At 38.8% G+C, this 27,041-nt stretch overlaps 1 protein-coding gene across 8 annotated transcripts in view; it reads left to right on the top strand.

Moving 5' to 3' along the window:
• Positions 1 to 6,248: 6,248 nt before the first annotated feature.
• HLTF (helicase like transcription factor) overlaps positions 6,249 to 27,041 on the top strand; it is a 56,234-nt gene continuing 35,441 nt past the window's right edge. For 4 of the 8 annotated variants that reach the window (XM_054479815.2, XM_063662328.1, XM_054479812.2 and 1 more), the window contains exons 1-8: positions 6,458 to 6,720; positions 8,146 to 8,353; positions 16,932 to 17,098; positions 18,637 to 18,770; positions 19,665 to 19,762; positions 21,326 to 21,400; positions 21,541 to 21,732; positions 24,657 to 24,752. In XM_054479815.2, coding sequence (XP_054335790.1) covers positions 6,701 to 6,720; positions 8,146 to 8,353; positions 16,932 to 17,098; positions 18,637 to 18,770; positions 19,665 to 19,762; positions 21,326 to 21,400; positions 21,541 to 21,732; positions 24,657 to 24,752 — 990 coding nt within the window. In that variant the 5' untranslated portion in view covers positions 6,458 to 6,700. Of the gene's footprint in view, positions 6,721 to 8,145; positions 8,354 to 16,931; positions 17,099 to 18,636; positions 18,771 to 19,664; positions 19,763 to 21,325; positions 21,401 to 21,540; positions 21,733 to 24,656; positions 24,753 to 27,041 lie in introns of all 8 variants that reach the window. The other 4 variants (XM_054479813.1, XM_063662327.1, XM_054479814.2 and 1 more) reach the window with 2 other exon arrangements.

Raw genomic sequence — 27,041 nt, 5'->3', positions numbered from 1 at the left:
ACAGCCAGGTGAGATGGTCCATGCCTGTAGTCCTAGCTACTTGGGAGGCTGAGTTGGTAGGACAGCCTGAGTTGAGTCTAGTTTGGGCAACATAGTGAAACCTATTTTCTAAGAAAAAAGAAAACCAGTGAATTACTACTACAATATAATTGCTCACTTTCTAGGCTGGGTGCAGTGGCTCTCGCCCGTAACCCCAGCACTTTGGGAAGCTGAGGCAGGCAGATCGCTTGAGCTCATGAGTTTGAGACCAGCCTGGGCAACATGGCAAAACCCCATCTCTACAAAAAATACAAAAATTAGCCAGGCGTGGTGGTGTGCACCTGTAGTCCCAGCTACTCCGGAGGCTGAGGCACGAGAATTGCTTGAACCCAGGAGGCGGAGGTTGTAGTGAGCTAAATGGGCCATTACACTCCAGTCTGGGCAACAGAGCAAGACTCTGTCTTCAAAAAAAAAAAAAGGTAGTATTTCTTCATTATATCAAAAGGGCATTTAGAGTTGACGTTTTCATTTTCTAGCCATAAAGGAGGCAGAATGGCTGGGCGTGTGGCTCATGCCTGTAATCCCAGCACTTTGGGAGGCTGAGGTAGGAGGGTAGGAGGATCACTTGAGCCCAGGAGTTCAAGACCAGCCTGGGCAACCTAGGGAGACCCTGTCTCTCCAAAGACAAACAAACAAACAAACAAAAATTAGCTGGGCATGGTGGTGTATGTCTGTAGGCCTGCTACTTTGGAGACAGGTAGGAGGATCGATTGAGCCCAGAAGTTTGAGGCTGCAGTGAGCTTGTTTGTGCCACTGCACTCCAGCCTGGGCATCAGAGCAAGACCCTGTCTTAAAAGAAAAAAAAAAAAGAGGCAGAAAAAATGTTTATTAATCCTTGCAGTAGTCATTAAAATAAAAAGATTACTTTGGTATGGCCATGACAGAAACCCTAAATCATTCCAGGGCCTAGAGTGGTACTTCCCTGAAGCTGGGGAAAGGACCCTGGGCAGAAAGCACAGGAGGGGGCAGATCCCTGGCTGGCCTGATGCTTTGCAACCCTGGGCTTGAGCCACGTTAAGAGCATTTAGTGAGTCAAGGCCTAAAGGAGGAGGGAACAATTATCTCCTGGGAAAGGGCTGTATAATCTGGAACACCATAGATTTCTCAGAGGCGGAGTTGAGATTAGAGTGTCTCCTAGTGCTTGATGAAACAATTCAGTCTACTTCAAGGACGTGCACCTGGAAAAATGACTGGCTTCTGGAAACTGTTATTCTGCTATTTAGGAACAACCCTGCTGATTGAGCCTCAATCAGGAAATAGGCCTCAATCAACCATATTTCTTAAGTGCTAGAGGACTCGTTAGACAGTAACTCTATTACAACAATAAGAGCACTTACTGAGTGCTTACTCCAGGGCAGCACTTCATATTCATTATATTATTTAATTAAGAATATTTTTACTTGGCATTAATTTTATATCACTTTGGCCCTGTCAGCTGTGGTTTTACTCAGGATTTTGCCCAAAATCTAGAGAAACCTGATTAACTGTAAGAAAATTTAGTAAGTCACAAAATATTTTATTTTCTTTTCCACTGCATTGTCTTGGTTATTTTAAAAAATGGTTCAGAAATAGTATTGTACCAATGTTCATGTCCTTGTTTTGGTCATTGTACTATAGTTATGTACGGTATTAAAATAAGTGGCATAAAGGATATGAGGCAACAATTTGTACTAAATTTGTAATTTTCTGTAAGTCTACAATTAGATAAAAATAAAGTTGAATAAGAGTTCATCATTTCTTTATTTAATAAATTACTCATTTTATTTTATTATGGCAAAAAGAAATGCATATTTAATGTAGCAAATATTTTATATACATATAAGTAAAAAGAAGAAAATGAAAATTCCCTAATTTAACCAGCTAGAGGTATTTACTATAAATATCTAGGTATATATTCATCAAGATGTGTGCATATGGACATATAGCATGTATGAATTTCAATTACTGACTATATTTGCAAATGTAAAACTTTATATTTCTTTATTGAACTTAATTTTTCTTAAACCTTCATTCTGCCTAAAGGCAGGTAACCTAATTTAGTCACTTCTGAATAGTTCAGTCATTTTAAGATTTAAAGTCATTTAAATTCAGCTTTCAGATTTAGTTCCCTTCTTCTTACCCACCAGGGAGGTTATATTTGGACTTCATTCATCTAATGAAGGCACCCATTGCAGATGTAACTCATCTCACCTCATTGTTGGGGACCAGCATCCTGCTTTTGTTTGCTAGAACCATAATCCTGATAATGCCCTCCAGCCTTTGCAGGGCTAGAGGCTCACAAGGCTGCCCTGGTCCCCTTAACAGAGCCACCTCAGTCATCTTTACTCCTTTACTGCCTTGGCCCATTTCTAGTCTCTGAGGTTCTCTGTGAGATCTGCAGAATACCGAGGCCACTGTCTGGGTAATGTGGCATAGCTTCCTTTTCTTGTGTAATCTACAGAAACTTTGCTAGACTTTCTAGCATTCTCCCTTTGTGCAGATTGGCCCAGTGTGATGGTATTCCAGGTCTTCTCTCTAAGACCCACTTAAGGGATTTACTCTGCAAACCCTCCTGCCTGTCATTCATGAAAATTCTCCTCAATTGAACTTTTATCTCCTTTGGAGTGAAAGAAGTGAACAAACAAGCAAGCTCTTACATCATCCTACTTTCTTCAGTCTATGAGTTATGAAATAAGCTTAAAAGTTTCTGTATTGAAGCCAGATTTCTAGATATTCAGATTCTTCTCTTAAAGCCCCTCCCTGCTGCCTGGTCCCAGCCCCCACACCAATGGCTTTAAAATTCTATTTTGCAAAGTGTAGAAAACATTTTTTTTTTTTTGAGAGGGAGTCTCGCTGTGTCACCCAGGCTGGAGTGCAGTGGAACGATCTCGGCTCACTGCCATCTCCGCCTCTTGGGTTCAAGTGGTTCTCCTGCCTCAGCCTCCCAAGTAGCTGGGACTACAGGCATGGCACCATCACCCCCTGCTAATTTCTGTATTTTTAGTAGAGACAGGGTTTCACGATGTTGGCCAGGCTGGTCTTGAACTCCTGGCCTCAAGTGATCTGCCCACCTTGGCCTCCCAAAATACCAGGGTTACAGGTGTGAGCCACCACACCCAGCCTAGAAAAGGCCTAGAAAAAGTGGCTCACACCTGTAATCGCAGCACTTTGGGAGGCAAAGGCGGGCAGATTGCTTGAGCTCAGGAGTTCGAGACCAGCCTGGCCAATGTGGCAAAACCCCCTCTCTACAAGAAATACAAAAATTAGCCTGGGAGTGGTGGCCCCATGCCTGTAGTCGCAGCTATTTGGGGGCTGAGGCTGGAGAATTGCTTGAGCCCAGGAGGTCGAATCACGCCACTGCACTCCAGCCTGGGCTACTGGAGTGAGACCCTGTCTCAAGAAAAAAAAATTTTTTTTTTGAGACAATTGTGAACATTTGATTATGAACTAGTTATTAGAAGATACTAAGAAGTGATTTGTTATTAATTTTGCCAGGTCCATGGTTTTTAGAGAAATTAGTGAAGGCCATTATAGGCAGGGTGGGTTGGGAAGTGACCCGAGAAATGAAGCTACTGTGGGAGGAAGAGCCACATATGCCATTCTTGGATTTCAGACTCACTGAATCAAACAGGGGAGTGACATGACATGATTAATTTGCATAAAGGTTCTGTGCGTGCGTGCGTGCGTGCGTGCGTGTGTGTGTGTGGCTGGGGGTGCAGATGAGAAATGTGTTTGTGACTGGGAAGTGGCTGACTGGAGAAATTTTGGATTCCTTTCCTTTCCATACCATTCCTACCCAAATTTATCAGTGAACCTTTTGGTTCTCTTGGCTTCATCATCTTCCCTTTCCAAGCCACCACCATCTCTTATCTGAACACAATAATTTTCTATCAGTTGCTTCTATCCTTGTTTCCTGTAATTCTCCACAGAACTGCCAGCATTTTTAAAAGCCTAAATCAAGTCGTTATCCTCCTGCTTGAAACATTCAGTGGCTTTCCATTGCATGTTAAAACACAAATTTTACTGGAGACTCTTAAGTTCCTATGTAATCTGGCCCTTATCTTCCCCACCATCATTTTAGTGCCACTTTCCTCCTTACTCACCAGCCAAACCCCACAAGCCACCCTACAGTTCATTTTCCAGTTACAAGTGTTCATTTTTCTTATCTACTTGTGATGCTGTTATCAGAATAAATCAAGAAAAAACCAAAAAAGTTAATTTTTCAGAAAACATTATCAGTATAATAGTTCTGAAATTGTAATTGCTGTAACATTTTAATCAAACTAGTACAAATTGTACTTGATCTTTAAATATAAAACAAAGAATGATTAAGGGAAAGAATGTTCTACTCCTGGTTCTGGGATGTGAAATACTGATAACATAGAGAAAACTGTTGACTTTAAATAGCAAATTTTAGTTCATTCAAAGCACACTCTTTAACCATGGGACAGTCATTATTCATAGATCTTAAGTCTTTTTATTTTTTTGAGACGGAGTCTCGCTCTGTTGCTCAGGCTGGAGTGCAATGGCTTGATCTCAGCTCACTGCAACCTATGTCTCCCTGGTTCAAGCGATTCTCCTGCCTCAGCCTCCCAAGTAGCTGGGACTACAGGCGTGCGACACCACGTCCACTTAATTTTTGTATTTTCTTAGTAGAGTCGGGCTTTCACCATGTTGGCCAGGCTGGTCTCGAACTCCTGACGTCAGGTGATCCACCCAACTCGGCCTCCCAAAGTGCTGGGATTATAGGTGTGAGCCATTGCGCCTGGCCAGTCTTAAGTCTGAAAGAGCTACGTTCTCACATTTGGAATTTTTTCTTTGTCTAGTGAGCATAACTTTCTTACTCTTACACACAAAACATCAATTTGAGCAATTTCTGGCATATTTTCCAAGAATTTATTTAAAATCTGGCATACCAAAAGCTGAACTGTATTGCCATTTGCCTCAACACACTTCAAGAAGAACATACAACAATTAAAATAATTTGAAATGCCATTGTCTTTATCTTCCTCATCAACTTTGGTCAAATGAAATAATACATTGCTTCAAATTATATTGCTCATCCATGGTTCATGATTACAGATCACTACAGTTTATTTACGATAAAGAACAAATGTGTCTTGAAAAGCTGACTACCGGCCTGGCACGGTGGCTCACGCCTGTAATCCCAGCACTCTGGAAGGCTGAGGCGGGCGGATCCTGAGGTCAGGAGTTCAAGACCAGCCTGGCCAATATGGTGAAACCCCGTCTCTACTAAAAATACAAAAAATAGCTGGGCGTGGTGGCGGGCTCCTGTAATCCCGGCTACTCGGGAGGCTGAGACAGAAGAATCGCTTGAACCCGGGAGGCGGAGGTTGCAGTGAGCCAAGATCACCCCATTGCACTCCATCCAGCCTGGGGGACAGAGCGAGACTCTGTCTCAATAAAAAAGAAAAAAACAAAAAAAGAAAAGCTGACCACCTAATATCATTGTGCTGACAGGCGTGTAAAGTGGACCTCTCTGTGACGGGCAAGTATTATCTGGCAGTTACATGGCGCCTCCTGTGCAGCTCGGCGCCACCACCAGCTTCCCGCCCTGTGCGATTAAAAGGCCAGCTTCGGGGACAGCAGCCTCCTCAACGCGCAGCGACCAACCCTGCCAGGCGTCGGCTGCAGCTGGTCCAAGGTTGACGGTCCCAGGGCCGCATTCTGCTTCCAGACACCTCAGACTCTGGAAAGTGAGCCGTGGAGGGCCTCAGAGCGCCCCTCTGCAGTTCCTTGAGGAAAACAAGGGCCTCCCCCTCTTGGCTGGAGCAGCCAAGTGCCCAAGGGGAAAATGGTCCCGTCCACCATTTCAGGCAAACGCCCCCCCCATAGCTGTAATAAACATGTGATGGATTTCCTGCACCAAGAAAGGAAAATTTTCCTTAAACATAACAAAAAAAGGTGGGGCGGGGACTCTAAGTTCCATTTAAGATTTTCCAAACTCGTTGTGTCTCATGTATACGCTGAGGCTTAACATGAAAATTTGGAGCGAAAGTCCCCAGGGTTCACCACAGGGAATGAAGTAAAGTATCTCGCCGGTAGCTCCAGGTCTCGTAAACCGTGGAGCTGCTTTAGTATAAGGCCCTATTACGTGCCACATTAGATGAGAAGAAAATAAGAGGAAGGATACGGTAGAGCCTTTAGAATGGGGTTCAGTCTTACGACTTGTAGGATAAAGGAAAGTCGTTTCCCTCCGTTTGAGGCAGGGAAACAAACAAAACACCGGCACCGCAGGCACCGCAGTCGCACTGCTGGGGCCTCGTGGCTTTCCCGCGCGCCCGCCTTGGGGGCGGGGAAGAACCCGGATGGAACCTCCCTTGCAGACCGGACCCCCCGCCGTCTTTGAATGGCAGCGGGGCGGAGTTGCCCTCCCTTCTGTGCTCTGATTGGTTTGGCTCCGCACTCTCCTCTTCGTGATTGGGCTTTCTTAGTGGCTGTCACAGAGCGACGCTGGTCTCCCAGATTGTTGCTAGAAGGAGACGGCGTCGACGTCTGACTAGACTCGCGGCGACTCATCTTTCAGTCGTGCGCTCCTGATCCGGCGCTCGGAATTTGTCCCCGGCTTCAGGGCTGCGGGGCCTGGAAGGAGGCGTATCGAGGCGGCTCGAAAACGATCCAGGGGAGCCGAGGCGCTCCTCTTGTCATCCCACTCAGCGCCATGTCCTGGATGTTCAAGAGGTGAAGGGGGTGGAGGGGGTGGGGCGCTCGGGCTAACGGCCCGGAGGCGTCCCCAAATGAACCTGACCTTCCCCGCGTTCCTCTGCGTTCCCTGGGCGATTTGTGCAGCTGTATTCGTTCTGTTGGTCGCATATGTGGCCGCGGGTGAAATAAATGCATTGTCTTGGCTGGCGAGTAGGGGCTCCTAGGGCGAGTCCCGTGTTAGGGACTTGGGAAATCTCTGTCACCGACTGTGGGGGGCCTGGGGCTTAAAGCTTCTCGGCTCGTGCTTTATTCAACAAAACATCCATTAGACACCCACTGTGCGCCAGGCATTGTGCTCGGTGGAGGGCCGAGTAAGACAGCCCTTGTCCCCAAGTGGCTCACAGCTTATCTGTATGCACAGACGTGCAGATACGTATTTGCAGAGGAGGTAGTAGAGATATGCGCCACTTGCAAGCAAAACGCATCGCAAATAAGCGACTGTTCTTAGGAGAATGGAAACTTTTTGCAATGCTCCAGTAGACTCCCCTTCACTTTTCATTGTCCAAATTGGTATTTATGGTCATTCCTGAGACAGTTACACGTAACAGGTTTGGGGTTATGCTTAAACCAGCGACGGGAGGCGGGTACGGGTGGCTTGGGGCCAATTTCCCACGGTGGCGTGGTTTGGATACCACAGTAAGTGTTCTGCTTGGAGGGAGTTACAGTGATGGATGCTGGATGTATTTTCTGGAAAATTATAAACAACTTCTGGTACAATAATAGTTGTATTTTTATAAGTCTTTTATAGCTCAATCCCTATTGAAATTTTGGCATATGATTTCATTTTCTAAATTATTTTTTTGAGATGGAGTCTTGCTCTGTCGTCCAGGCTGGAGTGCAGTGGCACAATCTCGGCTCCCTGCAACCTACGCCTCCCTGGTTCAAGTGATTCTCCTGCCTCAGCATCCCGAGTAGCTGGGATTACATATGGGCGCCACCACGCCCGGCTAATTTTTGTATTTGTAGTAGACAGGGTTTCACCATGTTGGCCAGGTTGGTCTCAAATTCCTGACCTCAGGTGATCCACCTGCCTCTGCCTCCCAAAGTGCTGGGATTCCAGGCGTGAGCCACCGCATCTGGCCCATAATTGTAGTTACAGACATCATATACATTTCAATTTAGACGATTTTCACTGGGAAAGAGGTTAGTGAACTCTGACTAGGCTTTTCGTTTTGAATACCTAGGGGGCAGGTAAAAGAGCCAATATTGAAAACAGGTAGAGTATCCTGGAAGCCTTCTCCACTCACTGCAATTCCTGCTTTAACGAGAGTAACTATTAAATCTTCACCGTGATTCCCATGTAAGATTTCATTTGCTGAAGTAAAGCATGAGAAAACTACTCATATGGTCTTTGGAAATACTTAAATATTATTGTTTTTCTTTGCCTTTAAAAAAAAATAGGGATCCAGTTTGGAAGTACTTGCAGACTGTCCAGTATGGAGTTCATGGAAATTTTCCACGCCTCTCATATCCAACTTTCTTTCCACGTTTTGAATTCCAAGATGTTATCCCTCCAGATGACTTTCTAACTAGTGATGAAGAACTAGATTCCGTTTTATTTGGAAGTTTGAGAGGTCATGTGGTTGGACTACGCTATTACACGGGAGTAGTGAGTATAATAGTAGATAACTAAATTAAATTTTGATTATATTTCTGGTGTTAACCTAGAAAATAAGAGAATTAGCAGGTGATGTGTACGGTTAATCTTTATTTTACTTTAAGTTAGTTAAATATTTGTATGCAAAAAATAACAAATACCTTAAGTGACCCTCCCACCTCAGCCTCCCAGAGTGTTGGGATTACAGGAATGAGCCACTATGCTTGGGCTCAGTGCGTTATGTTTGGTTATTATGGGTAGCACCCCACCCCCACACCCCAGCACCTTGTTCATGTTATCGATTTGTTGCAAAAAGGAGGTCGTTTTGTGGAATCTTCTGGATTTTATTCTTTCATTTCTCCGTATGTTTCTTACGTTTAAGCTTCTCAAATCGGGTGTCTGAAGCATGTTCAACAGGAGATTCCTTAGGAGTTTCATGTTCTGGATTTGTTTTTCTCCCGTATGTCCTTTACATTGGAACGTTTCAAATTGTTTTTTGATTGTCTGAAATGTGTTGTCTAGGAGATTCCTTAGGAAGAGACAATATTTCCTAAGTTTTTATATCTTCATAATTGTGGCATTTTATGAATGACAGTTTCATAAAATGAAAGTTATGAAGGACTTAATGACAGTTGGGCTGAATTTAAAATCTTTGTAATATATAGTTTCTCTCCATATCCTAATGTTGCATGGAATTCTCAGGCCAGTGTGATTTTCTCTTTCACTTAAGCGAATTGGATTTTTTTTTCTTTTTTTTTTGAGACCAAGTTTCGTTTTGTTGCCCAGGCTGGAGCGCAGTGGCCTGATCTGGCCTAACTGCAATCTCTGCCTCCCAGACTCAAGCAATTCTCCCAATTCAGCCTCCTGAGTAGCTGGGACTGCTGGTGTTCGCCACCATACCCAGCTAATTTTTGTATTTTTTTTTTTGTATTTTTTTGTAGGTTTTGGCATGTTGTCCAGGCTGATCTGGAACTCCTGGGCTCAAGTGATCCGTCCGCCTTGGCCTCTCCAAGTGCTGGGATACTGCACCCGGCCTGTAATTTTTTCTAATAGATTCTTGAAATCTATCAGTTCTTATTTCACATCTATATATTCTCTGGCTCTCATATGCATTTCTGAGCTTTTCTGTTTCAGATTTGTGCTAATTTTTCAAAACTTACATTGCTTTAGATAATTGTTTTATACCACCGTGAAATAGTAGATTATGGTAGTTATTGATCTTAGAACAATCAGTATTTTTGATCTGAGAATAATCTCTATGACCTCGGTAAACTCTAGTGTGTGTTGATAAAAAGTAATCATCAGTTTTCTTATTTTGCCAAATATATATATTTTAAATTTTATTTTTTTCCAGGAACACTGTGTTGAGATATCATTTATTTTATAATTAACGCATGTTCTTTTGTTTGTTTTTTTTTTTTGAAACAGAGTCTTGCTTGCATTGCCCAGGCTGGAGTGCAATGGTGCAATCTTGGCTCATTGCAACCTCCGCTTCCCAGGTTCAAGCGGTTCTCCTGCAACAGCCTCATAAGTAGCTGGGATTACAGGCATGCGCCATCACGCCCAGCTAATTTTTTGTATTTAGGAGAGATGAGGTTTCGCCATGTTGGTCAAGCTGGTCTTGAACCCCTGACCTCAGGTGATCCACTCACCTCGGCCTCCCAAACTGCTGGGATTACAGGTGTGAGCCACCGCGCCCAGCCATGTTCATTATTTTTAAATGGCTAAAAAGGCATTAAATCTTCTAAAGTCTATCATCCAGAACCATAACTTATCTTCTACTCTTGTTTCTGTGAGCATGTGCATGTAAATTGGAATCATATTATGTATTAATAAAAATGAGATCATATTATGCCTAATGTGATTAGGAATATCATCTATATTGGACTTATAATTTCCTTGTTGATGGACATTTTTGAGTTAATCACTATTATAAAAAAGTAATAAAAATTGAGGTACTATCTTTGCATACTTCTTATTTTAACTTTTTTTCTACTTTATTGAGATGTGGTTTACATATGATAAAATGTACATATTTTGAATGTATGATCCTAGTGTTTTGACAAAGATGTATACCTGATAACTACTACCCCAATCAAGATACAGATTGTTTCCATCTCCCTCAAAGTATCTTGTATCCTATTGCATTCATTGTTTCCTGCTCCTGACCTAGGCAGCCACAAGTCTGATTTCTTTTTTTTTTTTTTTTTTTTGTGAGACGGAGTCTCGCTCTTTTTCTCAGGCTGGAGCGCAGTGGCACCATCTTGGCTCATTGCAAGCTCCGCCTCCCAAGTTCATGCCATTCTCCTGCCTCAGCCTCCCAAGTAGCTGGGACTACAGGCGCCTGCCACCATGCCCGGCTAATTTTTTTGTATTGTTAGTAGAGACGGGGTTTCACCGTGTTAGCCAGGATGGTCTCTTATCTCCTGTCCTCGTGATCCGCTGGCCTTGGCCTCCCAAAGTGCTGGGATTACAGGCGTGAGCCACCACGCCTGGCCACGCAAGTCTGATTTCTATAACTATAAATAAGTTTTGCCTATTCTAGAACTTCATATACATTGAATTCTACAGTATGTACTATTTTAAGTCTGGCGTTTTTCACTCAGCATAATTTAGGTAATCCTGTGGTCAATTTTGGTTAGTTACATTTTTGAAGAAAAGTATCCATTTTATTTAGATATTCAAACTTATTCCCATAGAATTGTGCATAGTAATTATTTATCCTTATAAAATTGTAACTGTAATTTTCTGGAATTGGGATTTGGTGATGTGATGTGTTGCTCACAAGTGGCCAGAACTCCTATTCCTGAAGGATTTTGAGTTGGAGGAACACATACTTAAACTCCCCTTTATGCCTTGGTTCTAGTTCCTCTTTCCAAGTTGAATAACCATTTTTTTGGTTGTTTTAAGTTGGTGCTCTGAACCTTAAATTTCAGTACCCTTTACTCTGAATTGTCAAATTTTGATAAAATGTGCCATTTTTTTAATGTCTGCCAGAACACAATTTTATATGCCTTATTGGCTCCATTAAACTTTTTAAAAACTTTTTTAAAAAGGTGATTATATTCCTGTTTTTATTCTTTGCATTACGCATTTGTGTCTTTTTTATTGATTAGCTATGACATTATTTCTTTTCAAGGCAGGCTCTCTTGGATTATGTTTCTTGGCTTAATAATTACTCTCTTACATTCGGTTTTTCTACTTAGGTTCATTTTCTTTTTTTTTTCTGTTGGACTTGCGATTTGAGCACTTAATTTGAGTCATTTAGTCTTTTAATCTTTAAACGTGTTAAGTATTGCATTGCCTTTAGCCACCAAGTTTTGTTATATAGTAGCATTCTTTATTTTTAACTCTGGTGTTTTTTAATTCTTATTTCATTTTTATTTTTCTTTGTTTTTTTGTTTTTTTTTTAAAGTGTGTTTTCAATAAGCATATGGTTAAATTTATTTTTTGACCCATCAAAGGCTTTATTTTGTAATGTGGTTTATTTCTTTTTCTATTTTAAAATACAGTTATGTGTTGCTTAACAATGAAGATACTTTGTGAGAAAAGTGTTAAGTGATTTCTTTGTGGAAACAGAGTGAACAGGATGTTACTTTACTGAATACTATGGGCAATTATAACACATTTGTGTATTTAAGCATATATAACATGAAAAAAGTACAGTAAAAATATTGTATAAAATATAAAAAATGGTACACTTCTATAGGGCAGCCCCATTATAATCTTGTGGAACAGCTGTTGCATAATATATGTGGTCTGTCATTGCTGAAATGTTGTTATGCAGGGTATGACTATACTGTTATGATTAATTCTCATTCCTTTTGTTATTCTTGTCTTTGTCTTTTTGTTTTTTTATATGTCCTGTTTTTTCTTGCTGCTGGGACCATGTTTTTGTTTTTATAGTCTCCAATATTTTGGCTCATATATATTTTATTTAAAATTCTAGTAATTAGTTATTTGTAATGACAGTTAACTAATTGTAATTAATGATAGCTTATTATGATAAAATACAATTATGTAATACCTTATTTGAGATGAAATGCTCAAAAATTGTTAGTTTTGTGCCCCCCCCTTTTTTTTTTTGGTTATGTGTTTTCTAGGATTTGCATAATCCAGTTTAAAAAAGATCATCCTGTAGGCAGTGGCAGAGGGGTGGCGACTGGGAGAGAACGTAGCTCTGCCTCATAGATAATATCTCTAAAGGTCTAGAGATGAATATCTGTCTAATACTCTGGTTGGTTCTGGCTGTAATCTCCTGAGTCAGTAGACAGATGCTGGGAGAGGTTCGAAGCAGCTTTCTTGTATATTTTCAAGGAATTTTTAAAAATTGAGATACATTTATTATAAAATTTACCATTTTAAAGTGTACAGTTGAGTAGTTTTTAGAATACTCACAAGGTTGTGCAACCATCCCTACAATCTAGTTCCAAAACATTTTCATTACTCCAAAAAGAAACCTCATTCCCATTTGTAGTCACTCCCATTACCTCTACCCCTCAGTCCCTGGCAACCATGAATCAGTCTTCTTCCTGTGTATATGGATTTACCTCCTCTTGACATTTCATGTAAATGGAATGATACAATATGTGGCATTTGGGTCTGGCCTCCAATACTCATTTTTGTGTTAAATAGATTTTTTTTTTTAGTGTACCATTTTAATTCCCTTGTTTCTTTTACTATATATTTTGAGTTACTTATGATTGCCTTAGGGATTACAATTAACAACTTAATTTATAAGAACCTAGTTTGGATTAGTGCCAACTTAACAGTATATAAAAAACTTTGTGGCTGGGCATGGTGGCTCACGCCTGTAATCCCAGGGCTTTGGGAGGCCAAAGTGGGTGGATCACGAGGTTAGGAGATTGAGACCATCCTGGCCAACATGGTGAAACCCCATCTCTACTAAAAATACAAAAATTAGCTGGGCATGGTGGCATCTGCCTGTAGTCCCAGCTACTTGGGAGGCTGAGGCAGGAGAATCACATGAACTAGGGAGTCAGAGGTTGCAGTGAGCCGAGATTGTGCGACTGTACTCCAGCCTGGTGACAGCAAGACTCTGTCTCAAAAAAACAACCAAAAAACCCCCCAAAAAACCTTTGCTCACCACTCCATCCTATTGCCTTCCTTTGTGCTGTTATCCAAGTTATATCTTTATATATGTAGTATACCTATCAACAAAGATTTATAATTATTTTATATACTTTTTAATGAGATAGGACAAAAATTACAAAAAATTATACTTAAAAATTTTTGTTTTTTTAAATAATTTTTTTTTTTTTTTAGAAACTGTCATTACCCTTTTGCCCAGGCTGGTCTCAAACTTCTTTTTGACGGTTTGATTATGATGTGACCAGGTGTGGCTCTCTTTGAGTTTATTTTAGTTGGAGTTGTTGAGCTTCTTATATGTGTAGAGTAGTGGTTTTCATCAAATTGGGAAGGTTTTGGCTGTTATTTCTTTAAATATTTTTTCTGCCCCTTTCTCTTTTCTCCTTATGGTACTCTTATGTATGTGTGTTGGTATGCTTGATGTTACAAGTTTCTGAGGCTCTGTTATGTGTTTCATTTTTTTGTTCCTTAGATTTTATAATCTCAACTGACCTATCTTCAGCTTCGCTGATTTTTCTTATGCCTGCTCAAATTTGCTGTTGAGTCTCTTTGATGAATTTTTTCTTCAGTTATTGTACCTTTTGACTCTAGAATTGCTGTTTGGTGAGACATTGTTTCCATGCTTTTAGACATGCGTTTTCATGTCGAAAGAAATGATTTGCTTTAGGTCTTTGAACTTTTTTTTTTTGAGACGGTGTCTTGCTTTGTCGCCCAGGCTAGAGTGCAGTGGCACGATCTCGGCTCACTGCAAGCTCCGCCTCCCGGGTTCATACCATTCTCCTGTGTCAGCCTCCTGAGTAGCTGGGACTACAGGCACCCGCCACCTCGCCCGGCTAATTTTTTGTATTTTTAGTAGAGATGGAGTTTCACTGTGTTAGCCAAGGTGGTCTCGATCTCCTGACCTTGTGATCCGCCCGCCTTGGCCTCCCAAAGTGCTGGGATTATAGGCGTGAGCCACAGCGCCCGGCCAGATCTTTGAACTTTTTAATTTTTTTAGAGATAGGTTTTTGCTCTGTTACCCAGGCTGGAGTGCAGTGGCGTGATCGTAGCTCACTGTAACCTTGAACTCCTGTATTCAAGCAGTCCTCCCACCTCAGACTCCTGAATAGCTGGGACTACAGGCATGTACCACCATACCTGGCCAATTTTTCTATTTTTATTTTGTAGAAATGGGGTCTTTCTATGTTTCCTAGGCTGGTCTCAAATTCCTGGCCTCAAGAGCTCCTCACACTTCAGCCTCCTAAAGTGCTGGGATTACAAGTGTGAGCCACCATGCCCAGCCCCTTTGAACATATTCAAAATAACTGACTTAAATTCTTTTTCTACTATGTCAAACATCTGTACTTCCTTGGGGACAGTTGACATTGATTGCTTTTTTTCTCTGTATAGACCATACTTTCTTATTTTTTTTTGCATGTCTTGTACTTTTTTTCTTGAAAAATTGACATTTTAAATAATGTGGCAACTCTGGAAATCAGGGTGGTTTGTTGTTGCTGAGTTTTGTAATTAGTGTGTGTTTGTTAGGCTTCCAGGGTGGTTTGTTGTTGCTGAGTTTTGTAATTAGTGTGTGTTTGTTAGTGAATTTTCTGAATTAATTCTGTGATGTCTATCCTTTATCGTGTGTGGTCACTGAAGTCTGTACTTGGTTAGCTTAGCAGTCAGCTAATGATTGTGCTGAAACAAATAAATCGTACATTCTTTGCTGAGAACTTCTGTATGTTAGGGCATTCCTTCAACACTCTAAGGCCCCTGACAACTCTGCTTTAGCTTTCACTTCTGGCTTGTTTAAATGCCGCAAGTTCAGGCAAAGGTGAGCGTTTAGGGCCTTCTCAGGTCTTTCTTGAGAACGTGCACAGCCCTGGTCATGCATACCAGCCCAGTGCTTGCTTACGGCCTTCTAGATTTCCAGAAATACATTGGAGCTTTTCAAAGCCCTCACAGACATCTCATTCCCTAGCTCTTCTTTATAAGCCTTTTTTGTTTTTTTGCTTCAGCTGTTATCCACTGCCTCAGGCAGCCATGAAGTTAAAACACTTTCCTGTAAAATCGTTTTTGACAAACATCTACCCAAGGGAGGTTTTTTTGTACTTGGTGAGCTCAGAGGTTAAATACAGTCAGCCTTGAAAGTGGGGTCTTCTGGGGAACTTCAGGAGAATAACAGTTCTTTGGGAATGAATCTCTGAAAGAACTGTAACTCCATTCTGTCTTTTTCTGGTGACTGCCAGGCTTTACCTAGGATCCTAACAAGCTATTATTTTTATTTTTATTTATTTATTTATTTATTTATTTATTTATTTATTTTGAGATGGAGTCTCACTCTGTCGCCAGGCTGGAGTGCAGGGGCGCTATCTTGGCTCACTGCAACCTCTGCCTCCCGGGTTCAAGTGATTCTCCTGCCTCAGCCTCCCGAGTAGCTAGGACTACAGGTGCGTGCTACCACACCCAGCTAATTTTTGTGTTTTTAGTAGAGATGGGGGTCTCACCATGTTGGCTAGGATGGTATTGATCTCTTGACCTCGTGATCTGCCCACCTCGGCCTCCCAAAGTGCTGGGGGCGTGAGCTACTGTGCCTGGCCGTGAGCTATTATTTTTAAAGGCTACAGGATTGCTGGGGATGGGACTGAAGTACTGATATTCAGCTGTTTATTCTTTTTATTCTTGAATAAATGTTACCCAGATTTCTGCAAGCCTTTGATTTAGTTCTCAGTGTTCTGACACATTTGATTCTGACAAATAATTTATCTAGTTTTTTGTTGCCTTTATTGAGGAATTTTTGAAAGTCCTCATTCTACCATTCTTTATTGTGTTACCCTCCTTCAGTTTTTAAAAATATACATCATAATATTTAAGTTACATCATACAGTTTTTAATAAAGTAGAATCAGAATGGCATGAGTTGAAGGCTGGATATATTTTTCTTACCTAGTTCCATCCTTACTTATAAATGCCTTATTCCCTGACTTTTATATTCTGGAGAATTGAGGCTCAGGAACCACCCTGTCTAGGTTCAGATCCTAGCTCTGCTACCTTTTAGCTTTATGACCTTGGGCAAGTTACTTTTCTGTGCTTCAGTTTCTTCATTTGTAAAATGGGAATAATGATAGTACCTCCCAGTAGAGCTGTCAGTCTGTGCAATGTACTTAGACCAATGCTTGGCACATAGTAAGCACTCAGTAAGGGTTGGCTATTTTTCAGAAGTTATGGTGTTGAAAATTTTAGATAATTTGAATTTGCTAGTTTACATTTGACTATTTTTTAGACATTAAGGATTTGTTAACTTCCTAATGAATATAGATTAGAAAAATAATATTAAGGAGTCATAATATATATTAATATTTCTGTAGTTTGTGTCTAGAAAATATATTTTTCTTATGTGCAGTATTTAGCAGTAGCATTAAAAAATGAATGGAAATCCCAGATAAAGTATAACAAAGTTATTGTCTATTTATAATGTAATATTATCTGTTTATTATTTTTATTAGGTTAATAATAATGAAATGGTTGCATTACAACGAGATCCTAATAACCCTTATGATAAGAATGCAATTAAAGTAAACAATGTGAATGGAAATCAGGTTGGCCATTTAAAGAAAGAGCTTGCAGGTGCTTTGGCCTATATCATGGACAACAAATTGGCACAAATTGAAGGGTAATGTACTTTCAGAATTTAGTTTTAATAATTGTGAATTATAATCATCTTTGAACTTGTTAGGGCTTCTTGTTAGAGCCTATAAAGGTATGCTAACAATTTCTATCACTGTACTTTTGGTACATGTTAAATAAATGTTTTATTTCTCCTTTTACATACTTCTACTACCCCAGCCATCAAACAATTGTCCTCTCATTTTCCTATGGAATTATTACCATGGAGAAAATAAAATAGACCTTGGTTCAAATATTAGGAAGTACATTCCATTTCTCCAAACCTTTTGGTACCTAGGTTTAGGAATTTGGAAGTGTTTGTTTATTTATTTATTTATTTTGAGACGAAGTCTCCACTCTGTTGCCCAGGCTGTAGTGCAGTTGTGTGATCTCGGCTGACTGCAACCTCCACCTCCAGGGTTCAAGCAACTCTCCCTGCCTTAGCCTCCCGAGTAGCTACAGGTGCCTGCCACCATGCCCAATTAATTTTTGTATGTTTTAGTAGAGACAGGGATTTGCCATGTTGGCCAGGCTGTCTCGAACTCCTGACCTCAGGTGATCTGCTCGCCTCGGCCTCCCAAAATGCTGGGATTACAGGCTTGAGCCACCGTGCCCAGCCTGGAAGTGTTTGTTTATATCAGAGGTTATAAACTGGTATTCTGTGATATGATGTAGGTGAATTTCATTTTGCCCTGCAGTGTTTTAGAGATTTTTTCGTTCAGTACTAATTATTGAAATAGCTAGCTAGTCTGCATTTTATACATATTAATTTATTTCCTTAAATACAAAAAGTGATTTTTCTCTTGACAAGTGAAAAATCTGGCAATGCAGGATGAGTTGTCACTTCCATATGACAACAGTTGACTGGAACTCTCCCTTTAGCTAGGGCATATGCTCTCCCAGTTTTATCACCTGTTTCTTTCTTTTTTCTTTTTCTAAACTCTTTCAATCTTTCAGTTACCTTTTCTCTTTTAGGCATTTGTACTTGTGATCTCAATTTAAGTATCTGGAATATTTAGGATCTTGATATTCTAATTCTAATTTTTAGGATATTCATATAATCCTAGGTGAGTTTGGAAGAGAAAATAAATGCTCAGTAATGTCTCACTTTGTTTTCTCCTTTTTCAGTTTATCAGGTTTTTCAGTTATTGAGAATAACTTAGTGAATCACAAGTTCTTGCATTTCCCATTTTCCAAGCAGAATGAGTTACTACCCTCAGTGGTTCCGTTAGCCAAACTCTACCCTTTGATTTAACTTATTTTACTTATATTACAATCTTGTTTACAGGCCATCCTTGCATTTTTAAAACTGCTTTATTCCATTTTCTCAATTTTTTCTGGCACTCTGTTTCTAAAAATCACCCTTCTGATTGTTTATGATTCTATTTCTTTTCCTTTTTTTCTTTCAAGTCTGCCCAGCTAGTTCCTTATTACTTTACTTCAATGTAAAATGTAAATGATACACTTAAAATATTGAACTAATTCTTAGTGGGGATAAAAAGTAATGCTTCTGATTTCCCTTTCTTTTTCTCCCAAATATAATAGGGTAGTTCCTTTTGGTGCAAACAATGCTTTTACCATGCCTCTGCATATGACTTTTTGGGGAAAAGAAGAAAATAGAAAAGCGGTTTCAGATCAATTGAAGAAACATGGATTTAAATTGGGTCCTGCACCAAAAAGTAAGTTTAGGGTTTGACTTAATATTATCCTGATATTGTAAGATGCAGGGATTATGAAACATTTATTCTCTCTTGGAGTTTGTTGGCTAATTTGTGCTCAAGGCCCCAAGGTACAACTTTTTTTCAGGAGTCTTTTTGAGGAAATCTCTGATTTTTCCTTTTGCCTCTATTGAAATAGATTCACACATAAAAATATACACAGTTAGAATAGTAAGAGTGTGGGGATATTAAAAAAATTAAAGAAAAAGTATGTATACAATGAAGTCTCATATGTACCCTCCCCTAATTTTCCCTAATGGTAACATCTGGAAACTTTAAACATTCTTTTTGATAAATTTTAGGCAAAAATAATCTTCTGATATCGAATGAAAAGGATTGCTTGGCAAGAGTTTGTTCAAATAATGTGGAATTACTTTTTTTTTTAGTGATTTAGTATTTAGCTTTTAAAATACCTCTAAAATACAAGTTTTTTGATGCAGTTTGTGATACACATTTTATTTATTTATTTGTGTATATATTTTGAGACAGAGTCTTGCTCTGTCACCCAGGCTAGAGTACAGTGGCCACGATCAATGGCTGAGTGCAACCTTGACCTCCTGGGCTCCAGCAATCCTTCCACCTGAGCCTCCCGAGTAGCTGGGACTACAGGCACACACCATCACGCTCTGCTAATTTTTGTATTTTTTGTAGAGACAGAATTTCACCATGTTGTTCAGGCTAGTCTCAAACTTCTGGCCTCAGGCAAACCACCTGCCTTGGCCTCCCAAAGTGCTTGGGTTACAGGCGTGAGCCACGGCACCCAGCCCTGTTAATGCACATTTTAAAAGCTACTTAATAAAAGATAAAAACCTACTTTATTTGATGGCTTTATTCTTTTTATTTTGTAAATTATAGCTTTAGGATTCAATTTGGAAAGTGGTTGGGGCTCTGGAAGAGCTGGACCAAGCTATAGTATGCCAGTGCATGCTGCAGTACAGATGACAACTGAACAGGTGTGCTTCTCTTTTATTTTGTAATCTAAAAGTGAATTTTAAATGTTGCAGGTTTGTATTTAAAAGAACAGGATGAATATGTACGTGTGGGTATTTGTGGTCTTCAAATATATTAAGTTATAATGACAAATGTTATAGAATAAATAGAATATATATATATGTTAACATTTTATATAAAAAGTACTGATAAGGAATAAATCCATACATGAACATTTGTACCTAACATACAAAACACACACGTTCCTGTTTATGCATGGCATATTTTTGTATTTGAAATGTTTTAAATGTTCAAGTAGTAATTTTAAGAAAAAAATTGAAGCTGAGACTTAACTCCTTTCAATAATTTTGCTAAGGAATTAACTCCAAATTCTTCACATTGTCTTTGTCTAATTTATAATTTAGGATGAGTTATGCTGAATTTCTTTGAAAAAAAGTATATAAAGTAAATTAATGAAGATCAATTTAAAAATAACATTAAAACTTTTTTGATGTTTGTATCTACCAGTGTTAGTCCTTTTATCTACTAATTGTAGTTACCATATTTCCCCTGCTTATTGTTAGAATGACTTGAGCTTGTTTCTGGTAGATAAACCCCAGGTTACTTCTGATTTTTTAGACCTGGCCTGATTTCTTCTGAGCTGCTGCTGTGTTCATGTGTTAATTTTCAAAAATATCTGTATCACATATATGTCGATATCAAATTGGACTAACCTAGTTTAAATAGTCAATTAGCATAATAATAAAAGGATCCTATAGTGCATGGCAAGTTCCTTATTGCAGTAATAATAAATGGAATGTCATTGACCTGGTAGGACTGAGAAAATATTTTGAATACAACTGATAGCATCACAGAATTTTAATGGCAGAAGGAACCTTAGAGACAATCTAAATTTAGTTCATCCCTTTCATTTTATAGGAATAAGACATGGGGCCATAAAGGTCAAGTCTTGCTGAAACTTACATATAAGCTTATTTGTGATAAAACTGTGATTGAAACTCGGGACTTAAAACTCTTTTATATTCTTTTACCTCCTAACAACTAAAGCACCTGTCCATTGGCTCTTCAGTGAGTACTGTAATCCTAGAGTTGATTTATGTGCCTTTTTGGTGTTTGACTAGTTTGAGTTTTTTAAATTTGATTTAATTTCAATTTTTTAATTTTTTGGGACAGGGTCTCACTTTCTTGTCCAGGCTGGAGTGCAGTGGCATAATCATGGTTCACTGTATCCTCTACCTACTAGGCTGAAGTGATCCTCCCATCTCAGCATCCCTAGGAGCCAGAACTACAGGCATGCACCCCCATGCCTGGCTAATTTTTTAAAAATTTTTTTGTAGAGATGGGATCTCTCACTATGTTGTCCAGGCTGGTCTCAAACTCCTGAGCTCAGGTGATCCTCCCACCTTGGTCTCCCAAAGTGCTGAGATTATTGGTATGAGCCACCACTCCTGGCCCGTTTGACATTAACGTCAGTTAATTGACTAAATGATTTCAAATCTGACTTAAGTGCAAGTATTATTTTAATTAGTTTGTTTTACATTGTTTCTTGTTGCTGTTTATTGTAGCTTAAAACAGAATTTGACAAATTGTTTGAAGATTTAAAAGAAGATGATAAAACCCATGAAATGGAACCAGCTGAGGTATTGAACCAATATTTTTTATGTAAGACTACTCAGAATGTTTAAATATACTTATAATCTACTTTTTGTTTAATCACAGGATCTGCATGTGAAAAAAGGAATGGCTTAATGTATTTCCCTTTATGACTTTTTATTTATAGGCTATTGAAACACCACTGCTTCCACATCAAAAACAAGCTCTAGCTTGGATGGTGTCACGGGAAAACAGCAAAGAACTTCCACCATTCTGGGAACAGCGAAATGACTTATACTATAACACAATAACAAATTTTTCTGAGAAGGACCGACCAGAAAATGTCCATGGAGGAATTTTAGCTGATGATATGGGTTTGGTAATTATTTTTTTCTTTAGTTAATAAAATCTAATTTTGTGATTATGATTTTCTAGAAAGTAATTTTGAAGTAAAAAGAGATAGGAATATGTTGGTACCAGTTTGGGACTAGATTTTACTATCTTTGTAGAACACAGTTTTTTCTATAGTTTTTACTTAAAATAGTGGTATAAAGATGTGTTCCTCAGTTTTCTTTTCCTTTTTTTTTTTTTTTTTTGAGATGGAGTCTTGATCTGTCACCCAGGCTGGAGTGCAGTGACGCGATCTCGGCTCACTGCAGCCTCTGCCTGCCAGGTTCAAGCAGTTCTCCTGTCTCAGCCTCCCAAATAGCTGGGATTACAGGCATGTGCCACCATGCCCAGCTAATTTTTGTATTTTAATAGAGACAGGGTTTTACCACGTTGGCCAGGCTGGTTTTGAACTCCTGACTTCAAGTGATCTGCCCGCCTTGGCCTCTCAAAGTGCTGGGGTTACAGATGTGAGCCACCCTGCCTAGCCATGTTTCTCAGTTTTCTTTGCTCTTTGAAATTCAGGGTGACCTGTCTTTCATAGGTTTTCTTTTAAAAAGTAAAGACAAAACAATGTTATGTGAAATTGTATTCCATCACAAATATTGTGGTATGCAGAGTATTAAATAGATATTTATGGGTCCTTACACTAGCAGTTTTTATATTTTTCAGTCTCAGTAACCCTTTCTACTCATAAAAATTACTGATCTCAAAGAGCTTTTGTTTTGTGTGCTGTTATCAGTATTTATAGTATTAGGCAGTGGTAGCTAAAGATACCAGTACGAACTCATTACTTGTTAACATAAATAGCATATTTTTAAAAGAAAAGTAACTATGCCAAAACATTAACAATTTTGTTGCGACAACTGGCATTGTTTTACATTCTTGCACATCTCTGTGTTTGGCCGAATAGATGGCAGCTGAATTCTCATCTGCTTCTTCATTCAGTCTGTTCTGTTAGGTTGTTTTGGTTGAAGTGTATGAAGAAAATTTGTCCTTACAATGGCATGTTGTTGTAAAGAGAGGAGTATTGTAATAGCTTTTTAGATAATTGCAGATTTCTTTGATATACTGCATCAAAATTCAATAAGTATTAGTTTATTAAAGGTTAATTGTTGTAATACGGAACTCTAAATCATATCAGTGAGCTTTTTATACCCTGTTTCGTTAAAATCTATTTGTGTATCTTGCTCATTGAATGGATATTTTACCCGTGTATGATTTTATAACACCAGGCATTGCTCATTTAGAAAATGTTGGTTCATTGAGTTGGGCAGACCTACTAAATGTTGATGTATTTCATATGCCATATCCAAAACTTACATTCATTAATATTACCACTGATGTTATTAGAAGATCATTTACATTTTGGGAAGGCACTATGTTCATAGTGTCACACACAACTTTTCCAACATTCTAATTTTCTATTGAAAACTCACATTTTATCATTGACAAGCTCAGTTGTTTCCTTTGTAGATGACAGCCTCACTTTGTTCATTTTCAAGAAAATATCTTTCAGACACTCAGTCGTGATTGATAGTTGTCATTCAAGTAAAAATGGTGTTGCATGAAAAAAGTGACTAGTTGAGCTTATAATTCCCATCTTGAGTGATTTTTCTCTAGCTAACACTCATAGTTTGATATGCAACAGAAGTAGTTCATATGTAGTTTCCCTTTCACTACACAGAATATTAAAAATATTTGTACGGAAGTAATGAGATTTAATAAAATTAATGTGTACTGCTTCATCAAGAACATTCTTCCTTTTTTTTTTTTTTCTTGAGATGGAGTTTCACACTTGTTGCCCAGGCCGGAGTGTAATGGTTCAATCTTGGCTCACTGTACCCTGCGCCTCGCAGGTTCAAGTGATTTTCCTTCCTCAGCCTCCCAAGTAGCTGGGATTATGGGCATGCGTCACCACACCTAGCTAGTTTTTTGTATTTAGTAGAGACGGGGTTTCACCGTGTTGGTCAGGCTGGTCTTAAACTCCTGACCTCAGGTGATCCACCCGCTTCGGTCTCCCAAAGTGCTGAGATTACAGGCCTGAGCCACTGCGCCCAGCCAAGAACATTCTTAAGGAAAACTTTTTTTTTTAACTGTATGTGGCAGTTAAGAATATGATGACTAGTACTAATATACCTTAGTGCCAACTGCTTTGTTTTATGCTGAGGCACTTTTTTGACCATTGTTATTTGGGCTTTTTGTAGGATTAGTGCAGATGTTAACAGAGTAAGGTCTGTCTTAGTAGTATTATAAAAACAGTTTTGACTTCACGTTTTCGTGAAGGGCTCCTGGGAAACCCTCCCCATCCCCAGTGGCCTGTGGACCACACTTTGAAAACTGCTGTTATTTACACTGCTTTAAAATTGCCAGAGATTCACTAATGTATTGCCAACTATGAATTAAGTTGCAGTAAATATTGAAAAATTACATGCTTCCACTTAAGAAAAATGCATAAGAAATATATCTTTTATGCTTTATGGAGAAGTTATGACTTTTAAGCTTGGTATTATCTTTAAGTCAAATTTTAATAAAATGATTATATGCATACTGGAATTACTAATCACTTTAGCTCCAAACTTCATGGCAAATGAGTAGTTATAAATAGTTGCGTGATAAAAATCAAGAGTTCAGGATTAAATGTAGAATTGTAGAATAGCAGTCATTCAATAAAATGACACTTCTCAGAGATACTTGTAGTATTTTATAGTGTAAATCACTTAATAATTCCCTAATAATGCAGTGGGGGAAAGCATTTTCTAACTAAATGAAATACTCATTTTTCATTAACATGTATATACAGTACACTTTTGTGACCTTGAATGATATTCGATTACTTGATTTTAAAATGAGAATGTTTTTCTGGTGAACTGGGTTTCATAATCTGACCATTTATCTTTTTAAAACATTTTTAAGGGTAAAACTCTTACAGCCATTGCAGTAATCCTTACCAACTTCCATGATGGCAGACCTCTTCCTATTGAAAGAGTTAAAAAGAATCTACTGAAGAAGGTAAAGTAGTAGTAAGTGCGCTTTATGTGAAACCTCCAGTTTATTGTGAAATCTTTAAATTTCATCATTAAAAAAACTACCAAGAAATTGTGTTTTCAGAAGTGTGATGAATGACCTCTCTGTCTCTTATGTGTTGCTGATAAGAATGAAAGTTCGTGTCACATTCTTTTTATGTTTTCAGACAAGGTGTGGCTCTGTTGCCCAGGCTGGAGTGCAGTGGCGCAATCTCAGCTCACTGTAACCTCTGCCTCCCGGGCTCAAGTCATGGGATTTCGCCATGTTGTCCAGGCTGGTCTCGAACTCATGAGCTCAAGCGATCTACCTGCCTCAGCCTCCCAAAGTGCTGGGGTTATAGGTGTGAGCCACCAGCAGGTATCACATTCTTGAGAACAATTGATAATTTGTATCAAGAGTCTTAAAATTGTTTATAATCTTTGAACAATTTTGCCAGTCAATAATGCCAATTCTAAGAAACTATCTGAAAGGAGTTACCAGAAATTCATTTTTTCCAAAGAAAGTACAGGTTTTTTTTTTTTTTCCCTCAACATTGTTTTAAAGGCTGGGCGCATAGTGACTGGCACCTGTAGTTCCACCTACTTGGGAGGCTGAAGCAGGAGGATTGCTAGAGCCCAGGAGTTCGAGCCTATGGTCAGCTATGATTGCACTATTGCACTCCACCCTCAGTGACATTGTGAGACCCTGTCTCTAAAACAAACAAAAATAAAATAAAGGTGGACAATTTGAAACATCTTTTGACAAGGGAACAGTTAAACCATATAGCCATAAAACTTACTATTATGTAACCATTAAGTATTATTTTTGATGAATAATCACTTTCATGATTCTTTTTAGTTAAAAAATGACAGATACAAATCTTTGTGTGGAGTTTGGTTCCTCACTTTGTAAATAATATATTCATGTGTGTTTTAAGTCCATTCACATACACTATCTGTACCAAAATGTTAATAATAACTTATATCCTAGTGATGAGAATAAGGGTGACTTTTCTTGAAACTTTGTGTGTGTGTATATATATACATATATATGTATATAATATAAACATACATTTATATTTGGTCTCTAAGAATTAAAAATTAGTGAGAAAAATAAGTGTTATTAGAGAGGAACAGTTAACTTCTTTTCTTACCTGAAAATTCAAGTAACTTAAATAGAAGGAAATAGCAAAAAGATGTATGCAATATACTTTTCTGAACTCTTCTGAATTACCATTCTTCCCAGTTTTTAGTTTTCACAGAAGGCAGTACATCAGTTTCCTGTCAGTGCTATTGAGATTTTATTTTATTAATGTCTGCACTTAGTTTTACTTCCTACTTTCTACTTTTATTGAGAGTTAAACCTGTTAAAGTCTCATTCAGTTCCTCACCCTGAGCAACCTAATGTTTTATGTCTTGTTCTTCCTACATTTGGTTATTGAAACTGAAATTTTAGGTTACCAGATTTGATAGAAGCACATAAGACTACTTAATCAGCTTTAGTCTCAATTATTAATTGAGAAATTATCAGTTAACAATAAGGATTTCTCTTATTTTTCCCCAAGATAAGTTATATATTTAAAGTGTGCTTTATAGTAGGAAGGTTTTAGGATATTTGGGTTGCTACATTAATTGAAATGGCAGCTGAAGATGTGATTTCCAGCCAGGGATTTATTAAAAAAAAAAAAAAATTGTCACTCTTTCAAGTATGTTTAGATATTCCAAACATAAGTAGACTGAAATATTGATTTAAATTCCCCTAGATTCTAACATACTATTATTTCATCTAGCTTGGACTTGATAAAAAGTTTATCTTTGAACTTTATAGAGAAAAAGTTTTCTGAGCAAAATATTTTAATATAAAGAATAATGCAAAGCTGGGCATAGTGACTCATGCCTGTAATCCCAGCACTTTGGGAGGCTGAGGCGGGCAGATCACCTGAGGTTAGGAGTTCGAGACCAGTCTGACCAACATGGTGAAGCCCTGTCTCTACTGAAAATACAAAATTAGCTGGGCATGGTGGCGCATGCCTGTAATCTCAGTTACTCGGGAGGCTGAGGCAGGAGAATCACTTGAACACAGGAGGTGGAGGTTGCAATGAGCCGAGATTGTGCCGTTGCACTCCAGCCTGGGCAACAAGAGTGAAACTCTGTCTCAGAAAAAAAAAAAAAGAAGAAGATGAGTGCAAAGGACATCCTTTATGTTTGAATAAACATTTAGTTTTTTTGCATACTGTTTAATATAAATGGTTATAGTAATTATTGAAGACTTGACAGAACGTTTGATGAAAAGCAT

This window comes from Pongo pygmaeus, chromosome 2 (assembly GCF_028885625.2).
Source record: "Pongo pygmaeus isolate AG05252 chromosome 2, NHGRI_mPonPyg2-v2.0_pri, whole genome shotgun sequence".
Taxonomy (NCBI): domain Eukaryota; kingdom Metazoa; phylum Chordata; class Mammalia; order Primates; family Hominidae; genus Pongo; species Pongo pygmaeus.
Note: the sequence above shows the minus strand (reverse complement) of the source record. Positions and strands in the feature narration are given on the sequence as shown.